The sequence below is a fragment of the Hyla sarda genome, chromosome 8 (assembly GCF_029499605.1).
Source record: "Hyla sarda isolate aHylSar1 chromosome 8, aHylSar1.hap1, whole genome shotgun sequence".
Lineage (NCBI taxonomy): Eukaryota > Metazoa > Chordata > Amphibia > Anura > Hylidae > Hyla > Hyla sarda.
The window spans coordinates 201,840,467-201,857,785 of NC_079196.1; the positions used below are offsets into that span (position 1 = coordinate 201,840,467).

General features: G+C 43.4%; 2 protein-coding genes across 3 annotated transcripts in view; both read left to right on the forward strand.

Moving 5' to 3' along the window:
* The window catches only part of CRAMP1 (cramped chromatin regulator homolog 1), a 76,236-nt gene extending 68,264 nt beyond the window's left edge, over nucleotides 1-7,972 (forward strand). For both annotated transcript variants that reach the window (XM_056533272.1, XM_056533273.1), the window contains exons 20-21: nucleotides 1,897-2,042; nucleotides 3,530-7,972. In XM_056533272.1, the coding sequence (XP_056389247.1) occupies nucleotides 1,897-2,042; nucleotides 3,530-3,691 (308 nt within the window). In that variant the 3' untranslated portion in view covers nucleotides 3,692-7,972. The remainder of the gene's footprint in view (nucleotides 1-1,896; nucleotides 2,043-3,529) is intronic.
* Nucleotides 7,973-15,175: 7,203 nt separating this feature from the next.
* Nucleotides 15,176-17,319, forward strand: part of JPT2 (Jupiter microtubule associated homolog 2) — a 37,159-nt gene continuing 35,015 nt past the window's right edge. Inside the window, exon 1 of the mRNA XM_056535201.1 lies at nucleotides 15,176-15,327. Within this exon, the coding sequence (XP_056391176.1) occupies nucleotides 15,272-15,327 (56 nt within the window). The 5' untranslated portion in view covers nucleotides 15,176-15,271. The remainder of the gene's footprint in view (nucleotides 15,328-17,319) is intronic.

A 17,319-nucleotide genomic window follows, 5' to 3' on the forward strand; every position in this document is an offset into this window, starting at 1 on the left:
AGCCTTCCAGTACTTATCAGCTGCTGTTTACTATAGAGAAAGTTCTTTTCTTTTTGAATTTCTTTCCAGTCTGACCACAGTGCTCTCTGCTGACACCTCTGTCCATGTCAGGAACTGTCCAGAGCAGGAGAAAATCCCCCATAGCAAACCTCTCCTGCTCTGGACAGTTCCTGATATGGACAGAGGTGTCAGCAGAAAGCACTGTGGACAGACAGAAAAGAAATTCAAAAAGAAAAGAACTTCCTCTGTAGTGAACAGCAGCTGATAAGTACTGGAAGGATTAAGATTTTTTAATAGAAGTAATTTACAAATCTGTATAACATTCTGGCACCAGTTGATTTTAAATAAATAGTGTTCCTCTGGAGTACCCCTTTAAAGGGGTACTCCAATTATGTAAATTGCCTAGTCCACCACTCACTCTGTCTCCAGTTAGCTCCTCCTATCGTAGCCCCTACCACCCAAGACGGAGAACATGTGATTTTGTGCACTGGCGGGGGGGGGGGGGGGGGGCTGGCTTTCTGCTTCGTCCCCACTATAAGGCAGACCCCTCAGCCAATCCATGCCCCCTCCTGTGACTTGTAGGAGTACACCGGCAGTCAGATTACAAAGTCGCACTGACTCCTGGGAATTGTAGTCTCCTGGAGGTGCAGGGACGGAAGGGGATGAACAGCAAAAGTAACAGGCAAATAAGACCAACCAAGCCATAAGAAACGGGAATACTGGACCGAGTCCATGCAAGGGGGCATAGTAAAGGTATTCTGGAATAGTTGGAGAACCCTTTAGGGTCTATTCACACATACAGTAGTAAGGCTTCTTTCACACTACAAAATTACTCCGTTTTAAAGATCCGTATGAAGTTCCGTCTGAAAATCAGCTGTAAAACGGCTAAAATCCTACACGGCCGTTAGAAAATCCCATTATAGTCTATGGGATTTTTCTAGTAGCCGTTTTAACCCGTTATAGCCCGTTATTAATATATTATTTTGTGATGGGAGAAATAATGCATTCACTAATTCTCCCGTTACTATCGCCCGTCACAAAATAACTGCCGTTATTAATAACGGGCTATAACGGGTTAAAACGGCTATTAAAAAAATCCCATAGACTATAATGGGATTTTGTAACTGCTGTTTTACTGCCGATTTTCAGATGGAACTTCGTACGGATCTTTAAAACGGAGTAATTTTGTAGTGTGGAAGGGGCCTAACCTGTGCATATTCGATGTGCAGGATTTAAAGGGGTACTCCGGTGGGGGAAAAAATGTAATCAGCTGGTGCCAGAAAGTTAAACAGATTTGTAAATTTCTTCTATTTAAAAATCTTAACCCTTCCAGTACTTATCAGCTGCTGTATGCTCCAGAGGAAGTTCTTTTCTTTTTGAATTTCTTTTCTGTCTGACCACAGTGCTCTCTGCTGACACCTCTGTCCATGTCAGGAACTGTCCAGAGCAGGAGAGGTTTGCTATGGTGATTTTTTTTCCTGCTCTTGACAGTTCCTGACATGGACAGAGGTGTCAGCAGAGAGCACTGTGGTTAGAGTGAAAAGAAATTCAAAAAGAAAAGAACTTCCTGTGGAGCATACAGCAGCTGATAAGTACTGGAAGGGTTAAGATTTTTTTAATAGAAGTCATTTACGAATCTGTTTAACTTTCTGGCACCAGTTGATTAAAAAAAAAAAAAAAACATTCCACCGGAGTACCCCTTTAATGCTGCAGATTTCAATGTAAACTAAATGACTGAAAACAGAAACAAATCTTCAGCTTCTGATCCTGTGCATTAAATATGCGCAGGATACTGTATGTGTGAATGCACATTTATGTCTATGCTCATCTTGTGACTGGGTGGGAAGTTGTTTGCTATATTTCTTTGATTCCATGTTTTTCTGCTTTGCTCCGCAGCAAGCTTTATCTCTCCGGATAAGAATAAGAAGACCGCACCGGCCGCGGCAGGAAACCCCAGCGGCACATCTCTTCTCGGCCCCAGCTTGCTGGATGGGAGCTCCAGAGATTCATTTGTGTCTCGTTCCTTGTCTGATGTAGTTGAGGTGAAGTATAATGTCCTGTAATAAACTTATAATAATCCTGCGTAAACGTCAAAACCAGGCAGTCCAAAGAGGTGCCAAATAAATCCAAAGAGCTGCCGGATTTATCACAGGGGCTCACACTGGACAAGATACTTGGAGCATCTGTAGACACTGTTGTCTGCTGAATATAGAATATTTGATACAGTCCTAACCTCAGTATATGAGGAAACGGATTAAGGCAGAACTTAGGCAGGCTTTACAAAGCTAAGTGCACCCGGCGCCAGCTAAATTAAGTTGGCACTAGGACTGCGCGGACATTGCTGTCCCCATAGACTTCAGTTTATTCAGTGCTTTTGCCAGCGGAATCATCACAGTGCAAACTACAGAATTTCAGTAGCCGATGTTCCACCACTGAAATTGTGTGGTCTACACTGTGCAGCAGAATTATATTGACAGCAATGGGACTCTGCTGCACTGAAATTTCCAAGTGTCCTTTGTAAGTGGAATTATCCTTTGAAATTCTGTAGTGTGACCTTAGCCTTTAAAGTATAAGTAGAGATGAGCGAACTTACAGTAAATTTGATTCGTCACGAACTTCTCGGCTCGGCAGTTGATGAAAGCTGAACTCATTTATGCAGGATAACTCGTCAACTGCCGAGCCGAGAAGTTTGTGACGAATCGAATTTACTGTAAGTTCGCTCATCTCTAAGTATAAGGCTATCCTACATATAAGATAGGTATAAGGCTATCCTTCATATAAGACAGGGATAGACATACGGCTATCCTTCATATAAGATAGGCATAAGGATATCCTTCATATAAGATAGGGATACACATAAGACTATACTTCATATAAGATAGGCATAAGGATATCCTTCATATAAGATAGGGATACACATAAGACTATCCTTCATATAAGATAGGGATAGACATACGGCTATCCTTCATATAAGATAGGCATAAGGATAGACTTCATATAAGATAGGGATACACATAAGACTATACTTCATATAAGATAGGCATAAGGATATCCTTCATATAAGATAGGGATACACATAAGACTATACTTCATATAAGATAGGCATAAGGATATCCTTCATATAAGATAGGGATACACATAAGACTATCCTTCATATAAGATAGGGATAGACATACGGCTATCCTTCATATAAGATAGGCATAAGGTTATCTTTCATATAAGATAGGGATAGACATACGGCTATCCTTCATATAAGATAGGCATAAGGATATCCTTCATTTAAGATAGGGATTCACCTAAGACTATCCTTCATATAAGACAGGGATAGGCATAAGGTTATCTTTCATATAAGAGAGGGATAGGCATATGGCTATACAGCCTTTGCAAAACCACAACTCCCAGCCTTTGGCTTTCCGGGCATGCTGGGAGTTGTAGTTTTGCAACTGCTGGAGGCACACTGGTTGGAAAACACTGATTTATAGGGACACCCTTTTCATTTTAATTATTAATTTTTTTTTCTTTTGTCCAGGTGGTAGACTCGCAGCTGGCATGCTTGATGAACGAAAACAGCATAGATTACATATCCCGCTTCAACGACTTGGCCCAAGAGCTTTCTGACACTGCCCGGAGGGAACCTCCCTTTGAAGCTGGAGTCCCTGGGAACGGGCAGCCCATACGTGACCTGTCCTAAAGTGCTCCTTACTACACCCCTCGGGAGAGTATGCCCAAAACTGTGGCTGCACTTAGGTGGCAGGCAGCAGCACTCCAAGCCCTGGCAGCACGAGCGACACTAGATAAGTAATGCCCATAGGAATCCGTGTGTACCCAGCCGGCTCTTCTCGGACGTTTATCGACCTGTCCCTGGGCACCGGATGAAGATACTACGCGTTGTTTTATAATGCAGTATTTATAACGTTTGTGTCCACGTTGTCGCCCCCGCCGGTGACAGCTTTCTCATTGTCATCTGTGATGGCCGTTCAGGATGTACAGTCAGTGACCGGATGCAGTAGGTGTTGAAACCGTTTGGACGCGTAGGACGGTAACCAAACCCCCGCGGTGACGGCGTGTTACAGCCGCTTTGTACAGAAGAGTCAGGGGAGGAATGAGCGTCCCCTGGAGGATTTATCATACGTCGTAGTCCTGGAAAAATAATCTGTTTTATTGAAACTCACTAAACCACACAATGCATTACTCTGCCGACGAATATATAAGCCATAAGGAATGAGACTTCCTCCGTGGGCTCGGTACAAAATATGCAATTTCTTTTCTGTGTTGTGTTTTTTTTATTTTTCATTTTTTTCTTCTTTTTTTTTATATCTCTGTTCTTTGTTTTATATGGAAGCTGAAAAGCTCAATAATGGGCAACGATATCTTTGTGGCTTTAGAGGGTATGCACTAGGGACTTCCTCCTGGTCTCCATTGTTATGGCTGGGGTTATGGTTTGGGCTAGCAGTGTTAGGTTAGAGCAGTGGTCTTCAAACTGCGGCCCTCCAGATGTTGCAAAACTACAATTCCCAGCATGCCCGGACAGCCGTTGGCTGTCCGGGCATGCTGGGAGTTGTAGTTTTGCAACATCTGGAGGGCCGCAGTTTGAAGACCGCTGGGTTAGAGTATGGTTAGAGGGGTTCACACCACTTTTTGCAATACAGTTCCCTTTTACGTTTTCAATGTGAAAACCGCACAGAACTGTTATCAAAAACCGTATGCATTGACTCTCCGTTGAAAACCGTATGCCAAAAGATGCATCAGGTTGTGTCCGTTTTGCATCCTGTATGGTTTTGTCAGTTTTTTTTTCTCCGTACCCAAAAGCGTAGCTTACCATGGTTTTTGGTCCCGGTGAAAAACCGTATGGAAACCGTATACGTTTTTTGTTACTTTTTTAAACAAGGGAGTCAATGGGAATCGTACAGAACCGTATGTGCGTACGGTTCCATCCGGTTCTCACCATTTGTTTTTTTTGACTTTGCACAGTTTTTTTCTTGGAATTTCAATCAAACAAGTGAAACTTTATTCATAATGGAATGAAAAGTTCTTAAAAAAACGGATGCAACCGGACATCATATCATCGTATACGGATTTCAATTTTTACACACTTTTTGATACAGTTTAGTCAGGTTTTGAGGAATCAGTTTTTTTAATCAAAAACCTGATACGGGAACTGTATTGCAAAAATGTGGTGTGAACCCAGCCTTACTAGTGTTAGGGCTAAGGTTAGAGTAGGGTCCGGGTTAGGGCTAAGCTTTAGGTCAAGGGCTTGGGTTAGGGTGAGTTCTAGTGCTAGGGTTAGGTTAAAGCAGTGATTCCCAACCTGGGTGCCTCAAGCTGTTGTAAAACTACAACTCCTAGCATGCCCGGGCATGCTGGGAGTTGTAGTTTTGCAATCTCTGTAGCCCTCCTAGTTGGGAACACTGGGTTAAAATATGAATAAGGCTTGGGTTAGGCTTAGTTCTAGGGTTAGGTTAGATTAAAATTAGGGTTAAGCTTAGTTCTAGGGTTAGGTTAGGGAAAAGGTTAGGCTTAGTTCTAGTGCTAGGGTTATGCTAGAGCCTTGTTTCCCAACCAGGGTGTCTACAGCTGTTGCAAAACTATAACTCCCAGCATGCCCGGACAGCCAACGGCTGGTTGGGACTTGGATTAATAGTGTTAGGGCAAGTATCCGCTGAGGTGCCAATTGGTCTCACTTGGCGTCAGTGTTACCCTGATGTGCAGGGACATTTTCCGTAAAAGCTGCGATGACCTAGTAACTGCCCACCTCACTTTGGTGTTGGGAGGAAGGTCTCCCCTTTAAATTATCTTCTTTGTTCTTGAAAAAGTTGTTGGTATTTGTTGGGAACCACTTGGTTATAGTCAAAGCAGAAGGGTGTACCATATCACTGGGGTGGAAATCACGTGGGTCACCAGTCCTTTGGCTGCCTGCAAAGTGAACACGTTATTTGGGAATGGAAGAGAATCGAGATGATTTCTGTGCACTTTTATGTCCTGGTTAGAATGTTATGAGCCGTTTTTCCGAAGGTGACCGTATGACACGTGTTCACCCCTCACTAGACATGGCTTCTTCTTTTATAATAGCCCATAATAGAACGGATGGTCCAAATACAGCACTCGGAAGTCCCATAAAGAGTGAATGGAGAGGGGGGTGGGGGGGGGGGGTGGGCATGTATCATGCCACTCAATGTCCTCCTTTTTGGTGATCGGTGCGGGTCCCAGAGGTTAGACCCCCCCAAACTGGTCAGAAATGTATTATGTGTGAATAGATGATAAATGCTCTAAAGGGGTTATCAATTTATTACATATTATTATTTAACAGTAGAAAAACAGCAGATTAAAAAATAATAATAAATCTAAAAGAAACCCTGCCCCTTAGTTGTCTGCGGGTTGGGTGTTTCTGCATCTCAGTTCCATTGGAGTTGCAATACCACACACAACCTGAGGAGAGTTGGTGGTGCTGTTTTTCTATTTCTGGATAACACCTATTAAGTTAAACAGATTTGTAAATTACTTCTATTAAAAAAAAATATTAATCCTTGCAGTACTTATTAGCTGCTGAAGTTGAGTTGTTCTTTCCAGTCTGACCACAGTGCTCTCTGCCGACACCGCTGTCTGTCTCAGGAACTGTCCAGAGCAGGAGAGGTTCGCTATGGGGATTTGTTCCCTCTCTGGACAGTTCCTGAGACAGACAGAGGTGTCAGCAGAGAGCACTGTGGTCAGACAGAAAAGAAATTCAAAAAGAAAAAATAAACTTTCTTAAGTTAACAGCAGCTGATAAGTACTGGAAGGATTAAGATTTTTTTCATTAGAAGTAATTTACGAATCTGTATAACTTTCTGGCACCAGTTGATTTTAAATAAATTAGTTTTCCACCAGAGTACCCCCTTTTTAAAGGGGTACTCTGATTTATGTAAAAATTGCCTAGTCCAGCACTTACTCAGTCTCACCTCTTCTCAGAGGAGTCAGCAGAGAGCACTGTTGTCAGACAGAAAAGAACAACTCAACTTCTGCAGCTGATAAGTACTGGAAGGATTAAGATTTTTATATAGAAGTAATTTACAAATCAGGTTAACTTTCTGGCACCAGTTTATAGTTTTTCACCGGAGTGCCCCTTTAACACTTCCTAACCGGCTCCCTAACCTTCTAGTGGGCATATATCCTGGCAGTGATCTTCTAGGTCAGTGTTTTCCAACCAGAGTGCCTCCAGCTGTTGCAAAACTACAACTCACTAAAGCAGGAAGCTAAAAATAACATTACACCAGGTAAGTACCCGCAGTAATGGTAAGGTAGATCCCACAGCCCATTTCACATGGGTCCCCCAAATCACCAGGTGCTCTGTGGGGGTTTGTGAGGGACTAGTACAGTGCTTCCCAACCAGTGTGACTCCAGCTGTTGCAAAACTACAACTCCCAGCATGCCCGGACAGCCTTCGGCTGTCCGGGCATGCTGGGAGTTGTAGTTTTGCAACAGCTGGAGGCACCCTGGTTGGGAAACACTGTTCTAGGTTGTATCTATGGTCCCATTGGATGAAGCTGTCCACACAAGGACCTTTTTCTAGCCCCAGGATGGTGACGTCCACCCCAGTGTATGCCCCCGGTACACAGTAGGGTCACGGCTGCGCTCATTGGGGATGCTTTGGTGTAATGGAATCTGTAAAGATTGCTGAAGGTTTATGAGAATCCCAAAACGTGATCAGCTGATCTGAATGTGTCTGTAATATAGTATCCTATCTAAGAATAATCTGTACAGTCTATGTATAAAGTATCACAACCGTCTTTAACCTCCGGATGACAAGAACGGGTTTACTGATGTTTGGTTTTGTATTATATTGTACATTTTTAAGTTATTTACTCGTTGCCACCTTTGCCGTGGCGAGGACTTGTTTTTTGTTTTCATTTGGGGAGGGTTATTTAATAAATATGGTTGCTATTTATCTCTGCTGTTAATTCACGCGCAAAAAATGGAGGGTCAGATTTGTTTGTTTTTTTTTTCTTTTGGGGGGGGGGGCGCATTTGAATTTGTAAAACTCGGTATTGCTTTCCTATTGTGCATAAATATATTGAAATACTTAAGACTAAATTATGTCTTGTATGTGATGTTATTAAAGAAGCAGTCCAGCAATAACTCCACCCTCCCCAATTCTGCACCCCCTCTGCTAATCGTCTCAGATTTGGGGTTTCTATGTACACTCACTGGCCACTTTATTAGGTATACCTTGCCACTTCCAGGTCAGACCCCCTTTTCCTTCATACTTGGTGGCATACTGTCTACAAGGTGCTGGAAACATTACTCAGAGACTTCATCAGTACGGACGTGATGACATCACACAGTCACTCCATATGGACATGATGACATCACACAGTTCCTCCATATGGACATGATGACATCACACAGTTCCTCCATATGGACATGATGATATCACAGTTCCTCCATATGGACATGATGACATCACACAGTTCCTCCATATGGACATGATGACATCACACAGTTCCTCCATATTGACATGATGACATCACACAGTTCCTCCATATAGACATGATGACATCACACAGTTCCTCCATATAGACATGATGACATCACACAGTTCCTCCATATAGACATGATGACATCACACAGTTCCTCCATATAGACATGATGACATCACACAGTTCCTCCATATAGACATGATGACATCACACAGTTCCTCCATATAGACATGATGACATCACACAGTTCCTCCATATGGACATGATGACATCACACAGTTCCTCCATATGGACATGACATCACACAGTTCCTCCATATTGACATGATGACATCACACAGTTCCTTCATATGGACATGATGACATCACACAGTTCCTCCATATGGACATGATGACATCACACAGTTCCTCCATATGGACATGATGACATCACACAGTTCCTCCATATGGACATGATGACATCACACAGTTCCTCCATATAGACATGATGACATCACACAGTTCCTCCATATAGACATGATGACATCACACAGTTCCTCCATATAGACATGATGACATCACACAGTTCCTCCATATAGACATGATGACATCACACAGTTCCTTCATATGGACATGATGACATCACACAGTTCCTCCATATGGACATGATGACATCACACAGTTCCTCCATATGGACATGATGACATCACACAGTTCCTCCATATAGACATGATGACATCACACAGTTCCTCCATATAGACATGATGACATCACACAGTTCCTCCATATAGACATGATGACATCACACAGTTCCTCCATATAGACATGATGACATCACACAGTTCCTCCATATGGACATGATGACATCACACAGTTCCTCCATATGGACATGACATCACACAGTTCCTCCATATTGACATGATGACATCACACAGTTCCTTCATATGGACATGATGACATCACACAGTTCCTCCATATGGACATGATGACATCACACAGTTCCTCCATATGGACATGATGACATCACACAGTTCCTCCATATGGACATGATGACATCACACAGTTCCTCCATATGGACATGATGACATCACACAGTTGCTCCATATGGACATGATTACATCACACAGTTCCTCCATATGGACATGATTACATCACACAGTTCCTCCATATGGACATGATGACATCACACAGTTCCTCCATATGGACATGATGACATCACACAGTTGCTCCATATGGACATGATTACATCACACAGTTCCTCCATATGGACATGATGACATCACACAGTTCCTCCATATGGACATGATGACATCACACAGTTCCTTTATATGGACATGATGACATCACACAGTTCCTCCATATGGACATGATGACATCACACAGTTCCTCCATATGGACATGATGACATCACACAGTTCCTCCATATGGACATGATGACATCACACAGTTCCTCCATATGGAAATGATGACATCACACAGTTCCTCCATATGGACATGATGACATCACACAGTTCCTCCATATGGACATGAGCACATCATACAGTTCCTCCATATGGACATGATGACATCACACAGTTCCTCCATATGGACATAACATCACACAGTTCCTCCATATGGACATGATGACATCACACAGTTCCTCCATATGGACATGATGACATCACACAGTTGCTCCATATGGACATGATGACATCACACAGTTCCTTCATATGGACATGATGACATCACACAGTTCCTCCATATGGACATGACATCACAGTTCCTCCATATGGACATGATGACATCACACAGTTCCTCCATATGGACATGAGGACATCACACAGTTCCTCCATATGGACATGAGGACATCACACAGTTCCTCCATATGGACATGATGACATCACACAGTTCCTCCATATGGATATGATGACCTCACACAGTTCCCACATATGGACATGACATCATACAGTTGCTGTAGATTTGATGGATCCATGATGAGAATCTCCGGTTCCACCACATCCCAGCGTTGATCTATTGGATGAGATCTGGTGACTGTGGAGGCCATTGGAGTCATGTGACCTCATTGGCCTGTATGAGATGATGTCATGTGACATGGGGGATTATCCTGCTGGAAGTATCATCAGTAGATGGGTCCATTGTGGTCATAAAGGGATCGACATGGTCAGTAACAATACTTAGGTAGGCTGTGGTGTTTATACCAGGATCAATTGGTAATAAGGGGCCCAAAGTGTGTCCAGAAAATGTCCCCTACACCATTACACCACCACCAGCTTGAACCGCTGATACAAGGCAGGAGGGATCCATGCTTTCATGTTGTTTACACCAAATTCTGCCCCTTCCATCTGAATGTCACAGCTGAATCGAGATTCATCAGGCCAGACAACGTTCTTCCAATGATGGTACCCCTAGATAACATCGGAAATAATTTAACAGTAAGGTAATTTAAACTTGGGTTAGGTTCACACTACGTTTCTACCTAAGATAATTGTATATAATGTCATGCTGACATATACTGTTAGTAGGATCAGCAGACCCCATTTACTTCTATGGCTGAATGGAGTCATCTAGTGACTCTGTTCAGGATGTATCTGTTATTTTAAGAGGCCTAAAAAATGGGGGCTATTACTCTTTTAAAAGGGGGAGGAGGGAGGAGAGGAGCTGTTCATACACCAGGGGAAACACCCCCAGATAAATTCAGAAAGACTCATTACAGTAATACATAGATCAAAAGATATTTTACATATTAAAGGTGTACTCCACTGGGGTACTCCAGTGTTACGGCAGCGTTTGGAACATTTAGTTCCGAATGATGTGTGCGCACTGCGGGGGTCAGCTACGCCCCCTCGTGTCGTCAGGCCACACCCCTCAATGCAAACTAAACTAAATGTTCTAAACGCAGCCAGAACACTGGCCAGTGGAGCACCCCTTTAACACATGCATATTATTATGCTATAGGGCACATTACTATGCTGACTTAAAGAGTACCTCTAATGATATTGATACATTTTGTAATCCTCCCAGATCACTGCCCTCATCATGACAAACCACCCCCTGCCTTTATTTTTATAATTTTTTAGTTTTCTACCTTGATATCGCTCTGTATTTTCTGCTCAGTCAGATTCACAGACTGGGAAGGGGCGTTCCCCAGCAGGCGTGACATCATCTGAAGCCATACAGGGGAGAACTTCTTCCCTCACTCTGCTACACACAGCCCAGAGCAGTTCAGTGTGTGAAATGAGCTATGATTGACTAAGGCTGCACACAACCCTCCCCCCCCCCCACCCCAGCATTTCATGATTTTGGACTTAAGCTAGGCCAGCAGGAGTCCAAAGTCTGTGCAAGAGATGGGGGGAAATGTGCTCTGGACAAGTAGGGAGACACCAAGAGGCAGCTTTTTTAAACACAAATAAAACATAGAAAACGTAATTGTTTTAAACAAAGTACATTAGAAAGATTTCTTTATTTTCTTTGCAATTCTGTTGAACCATAATTCAGAAGTAAAGTCTGATTTTCATCAGGTAATAATTTTCAGTACCTTTTTATTCATTATTACTTTTGTCAGTTTTTTGTTATTTCAATGAGTATTGTTTTATATTATTATTTTTTGTTTATAGCAGAAGGGTACCAACAATTTTTTCCATGTCTATAGTATAGTTGGACAGTGACTTACTATAGCTACCTATATAGGTGTTGCCAGAGAGATGTTCCTTCCTTATAGCAGAGGATTAGAGGGAGATTTATCATCACATTTAGAGCTGTCTTTGGAAAACGGTCTTTGGAGAGCATGATTTCATATTCCCTGCCGGGAACCGTGATTAGCCGGTTGGTTCAATCACGGAAAATGGCAGGGAATATGAAATGACATAGCCAGCTGGGGAGCAGAGAGTACTGATTGCTGGATTTCTGTAAAATCTTGCTGGGCTGAACACAATGCATTGGTCCAGCAAGGAACGAGTTAAATGTTGGTAAACTTCAACTTCATCATAATGGGAGTTGTAATTTACCAACTACGAGCCCCCACATTTGCAATACTACAACTCCCATAATTTCTAGTATGCCTTTGTCAGTCTGGGAACGATGGGGGTTGTAGTTTAGCAACAGCTGGTGACTCCTGTTTGGAAACACAGCTTTATTGGTGATCTGCCCAGGGGAGAGCACCCAAAATGTCCTAATCAATTTTTTGGACCAACCAAACAGCAACAGCCAGATGTTACCAGTGTGGGTGAGGACAATTGTTACTGGCCCTCTCCAGCCTTAATAAAGTCAGCCTATTACAGCCTAGGCCTAGGAGCGCCATTTTTGATGCTTCGGGCCTGTTGGAACCGGATCTTCCAGGTACCCAAATGGCGGTGGGTACTGGGGTTATAACTGGGGGTTAGCATTAGCTGTTTTTGAGGCTAACGCTAAGCCCAGCTTAGTAATGGACTCTGTCTATAAGACAGCCTCCACTACTAAGCCTATAAAGTAAATAAAAAAAACACAACACTTTAAAAAAAACTTTTATAAAAAAAAGAAAACACTCCCCCACAAGCCCTCATAAACCATTTTATTTAAATTTAAAAAAAAATGCAGGTCAATGACATAGTCCAACAAACATGAAGTACTCCTCTGTATACACAGATCTGAAATGAGAAGAAAAGAAAAACACAAAAAATGAGTTAGGACATTCAGGAAAAAAAATGTAATAACACATATACATGTCACACATTTTTTACTACAACTGCGACGTATATGAGCCAACTTTATCGACCCCCCCTGTGATAGTATGATAAATGGGTCTCACATAAGCAAAACCAAAGCAAAAAAGAATAACCTAATACATGTTCTAAAGACAACAATGATAAATCTCCCCCTTAGTTCCCAGGGTGCATTGCCTTTAAGGGTACATTCCCACACGGCGTATTTGCTGCGTATTTGCTGCTGCGTATTTTATTTTCTCTGTTGAAGTCAATGGGTAGGAAAATACGCAGCACCAAATACGCAGCAAATACGCAGCAAAATACGCTGTGTGGGAACGTACCCTTAATCCGTATACAGCTGGATCTCCTCAATATGGACCAGCACAGAAAGAACCACAAGGATAAAGGTGTAGATCCGTGTTTTCAGCTGTCTGGGCATGCTGGTAGTTGTAGTTTTGCAACAGCTGAAAACACTTTAAAAAATACCTGTCAGGGAATGCTGGGAATTGTAGTATCCAGAGCCACAAGTTCATAATTGGATTCTGACAGACTTTAACATAATTTATAAGGTCGAAAAAAGACCAGAGTCCATCAAGGTCAACCTAGATCTCTATTAAGTCCCTACTGAGTTGATCCAGAGGAAGGCAAAAAACCCTCATAGTAGAGGTAAAAATTCCTTCCCGACTCCAAATATGGCATCAGAATAAATCCCTGGATCAATGTTCTGTCCCTATAAATCTAGTATATATGACCAGTAATGTTATTATTCTCCGAAAATGCATCCAGACCTCTTTTACTGAGTTCACCATGACCACCTCCTCTGGGAGAGAATTCCACAGTCTCACTGCTCTTACAGTAAAGAACCCCCGTCTGTGCTGGTGTAGAAACCTTCTTTCCTCTAGACGTAGAGGATGCCCCCTTGTTATAGATACAGTCCTGGGTATAAATAGATGGGAGAGATCTCTGTACTGTCCCCTGATATATTTATACATAGTTATTAGGTCGCCCCTAAGCCTTCTTTTTTCTAAACTAAATAACCCTAATTCTGATAATCTTTCTGGGTACTGTAGTCCTCCCATTCCCCGTATTACCCTGGTTGCCCGTCTTTGAACCATCTCCAGCTCCACTATATCTTTCTTGTACACTGGTGCCCAGTACTGTACACAGTATTCCATGTGTGGTCTGACCAGTACTGTACACAGTATTCTATGTGTGGTCTGACTAGTGATTTGTACAGCAGTAGAATTATTTCCTTGTCGTGGGCATCTAATGCCCCTATTGATGCCCCCCATGATTTTATTTGCCTTGGCAGCAGTTGCCCAAAACTGGCCACTACAGCTAAATTTACTGTTAACTAAGACTCCTAAATCCTTTTCCACATCAGTCGTCCCAAGTGTTCTCCCATTTAATACGTAATCCCAGCCCGGATTTTTTTCTCCCCATGTGCATTGCCTTACATTTATCAGTGTTGAACTTCATCTGCCACTTCCCAGCCCAAACCTCCAACCTATCCAGATCCATTTGTAACAGTGCACTGTCCTCTATTGTGTTATCTGCTATACACAGTGCTCTGTCCTCTATTGTGTTAAATACTTTACAGAGATCAGTATCATCTGCAAAGATTGCAACTTTACTTCAAATTATGTAATTTCCACCTGTGGCTCTCTAGCTATTGCAAAACTACAACTCCCAGCATGCCCTGATAAGTGTTGGGAATTAGATTCTGAAGGGCATGCTGGGAGTTGTAGTTTTGCACCAGCTGGAGGCACCCTAGTTGGAGAACACTGCCCCACACCACCGCCGTTTCCCCGTCAGCTTTCTGTCCCAGCAGCATTTCCTTCCACGTTCATTCACTGGATCGCAATCTACGCTGTACGGGCGGGCACGCCCCCTATTTCAAATCCCTCCTCCAACCGATCCTCTGACCAATAGGAATCGTCATGCTCGATGATTGACTTTAGGCAGTCTACCAGTGAACAGCGATTACGAGATGGGCGAGAACCTCTGGGGAGTTGTGCGCTGATAGGGGGAGGGAATTGATTGACACTTATGCTGGCGAATCACCGAGCAGCCCGCTCTGTCCTAGGCTTGCACGCAGTTGTGAACAGTCAGTTCTAGCTGTCTCTGTGTCTGGACGCTCTACTGGCAGGCGGGTGCAGACATGACTTCTACTAACACTTTCCAGGGCCTGGAGACCTCTAGCAAGCCCAGCTCTAGGTGAGATATGGTATGGGGTACAGGGTATATCCTGCAGGGGGCGACAGGGAGTGGCAGGGTGGGGGGTTATGTCACAGCCCTTTAAACTGCGGTATCTGCAGACAGTATACGGGCAGGAAGGGTGGATCTGGTTGCCATAGGCACAATGATATCCACAGTGTGGGCTAGCCTCTTCTGTAGGGATGCTACTGGACATGCTTTATCCTTCTCATTGTTCTGTCTTAGGATTGTATCAATTTTGTGGGCAGATCTGATACATTGTGCCATATTGGGGGGCAGATCTGATACATTGTGCCATATTGGGGGGCAGATCTGATACATTGTGCCATATTGGGGGGCAGATCTGATATTGTGTCATATTGGGGGGCAGATCTGATACATTGTGCCATATTGGGGGGCAGATCTGATACATTGTGCCATATTGGGGGGCAGATCTGATACATTGTGCCATATTGGGGGGCAGATCTGATACATTGTGTCATATTGGGGGGCAGATCTGATACATTGTGTCATATTGGGGGGGGCAGATCTGATACATTGTGTCATATTGGGGGGGGGCAGATCTGATACATTGTGTCATATTGGGGGGGGGCAGATCTGATACATTGTGTCATATTGGGGGGGGGCAGATCTGATACATTGTGTCATATTGGGGGGGGGCAGATCTGATACATTGTGTCATATTGGGGGGGGGCAGATCTGATACATTGTGTCATATTGGGGGGCAGATCTGATACATTGTGTCATATTGGGGGGCAGATCTGATACATTGTGTCATATTGGGGGGGGGGCAGATCTGATACATTGTGTCATGGGGCAGATCTGATTGTATCATATGGGGGGCAGATCTGATACATTGTGTCATAATGGGGGGGGGGGCAGATCTGATACAGGAACAAAGGTGTAGATCAGTGTTTTCCAGACCGTGTGTCTCCAGCTGTTGCAAAACTACAACTCCTGGTATGTTGGGAGTTGTAGTTTTGCAACAGCTGGAGGCACCCTGGTTGGGAAACACTGCCATAGACAGATGCTTTGAAAGGGTTAATCGGTAGCGTGCCGCTTGCCTAACCTACATCCTGCCGTCTAGGCAGAGCCATGTGCAAGACTATTGTCCCCTGTGTAGAGGAGAGATGCTGCATGCCCGGCCCAGGCTTTGTTCTGCAGAAAGGTGTGTGAGGATCGGGAAGGGAGCCAGCTCGTCCTCTTACCTCTCTGATGCAGTCGTCCTTTACAATGATTATTTGTCTAAGACAACCGGTAAAAATGTAATTTATTACTGAAAAATCCCAATACCATGATTGCACGTATAAAAAGATTGGCGTAGTGCTCTGGGAAAAATTCCCATTCAGCCTCCTGACCTATGGACAGATTTCGATTGTGGTGTCTGAACTGTGTCCCTCCAGATGTTGCAATACTACAACTTCCAACATGCCCGGACATCTGTAGGTTATCTGGGAATGCTGGGAGTTGTAGTTTTGCAACAGCTGGAGACCTACAGGATAGGGATCTCGGCAACAGGTGATTGCATTATAAACCGGCATGCTGATAGTTGTAGTTTTGCAACAGCTGGAGGCACACTGGTTGGGAGCTACTGCCTTAGGAAGTCCTTCAGATTCTGAACACTAACCTGAGGCTCTCCAGCTGTTTCGAAAATACAACTTCATGTGTACATCCGGACATCCTGGGAGTTGTAGTTCTGAAACAGCAGGAGAGCCACAGAACTACCACAATTTTACATATTGAAGCCGTAGTGTGACCATAGAAAACATGGACACCGCTCTTCTCCAGGGGATAGTATTGCAAATTGCAAATTCAGTCTCATTCAAAACTGCAGTACCTGATGCGGCCTGTGAACTAGAGGAGCGCTGTTTCTGGAACAAGGCAGTTATGTTTTTAAGAACTCCTAGGTTGGTCGGGGGCATCTCGGTTTGAGACAAACTTCACAAGACACCCTTGAAATCAATTTGCATTGGATGCCGGGTCCTTTAGAAT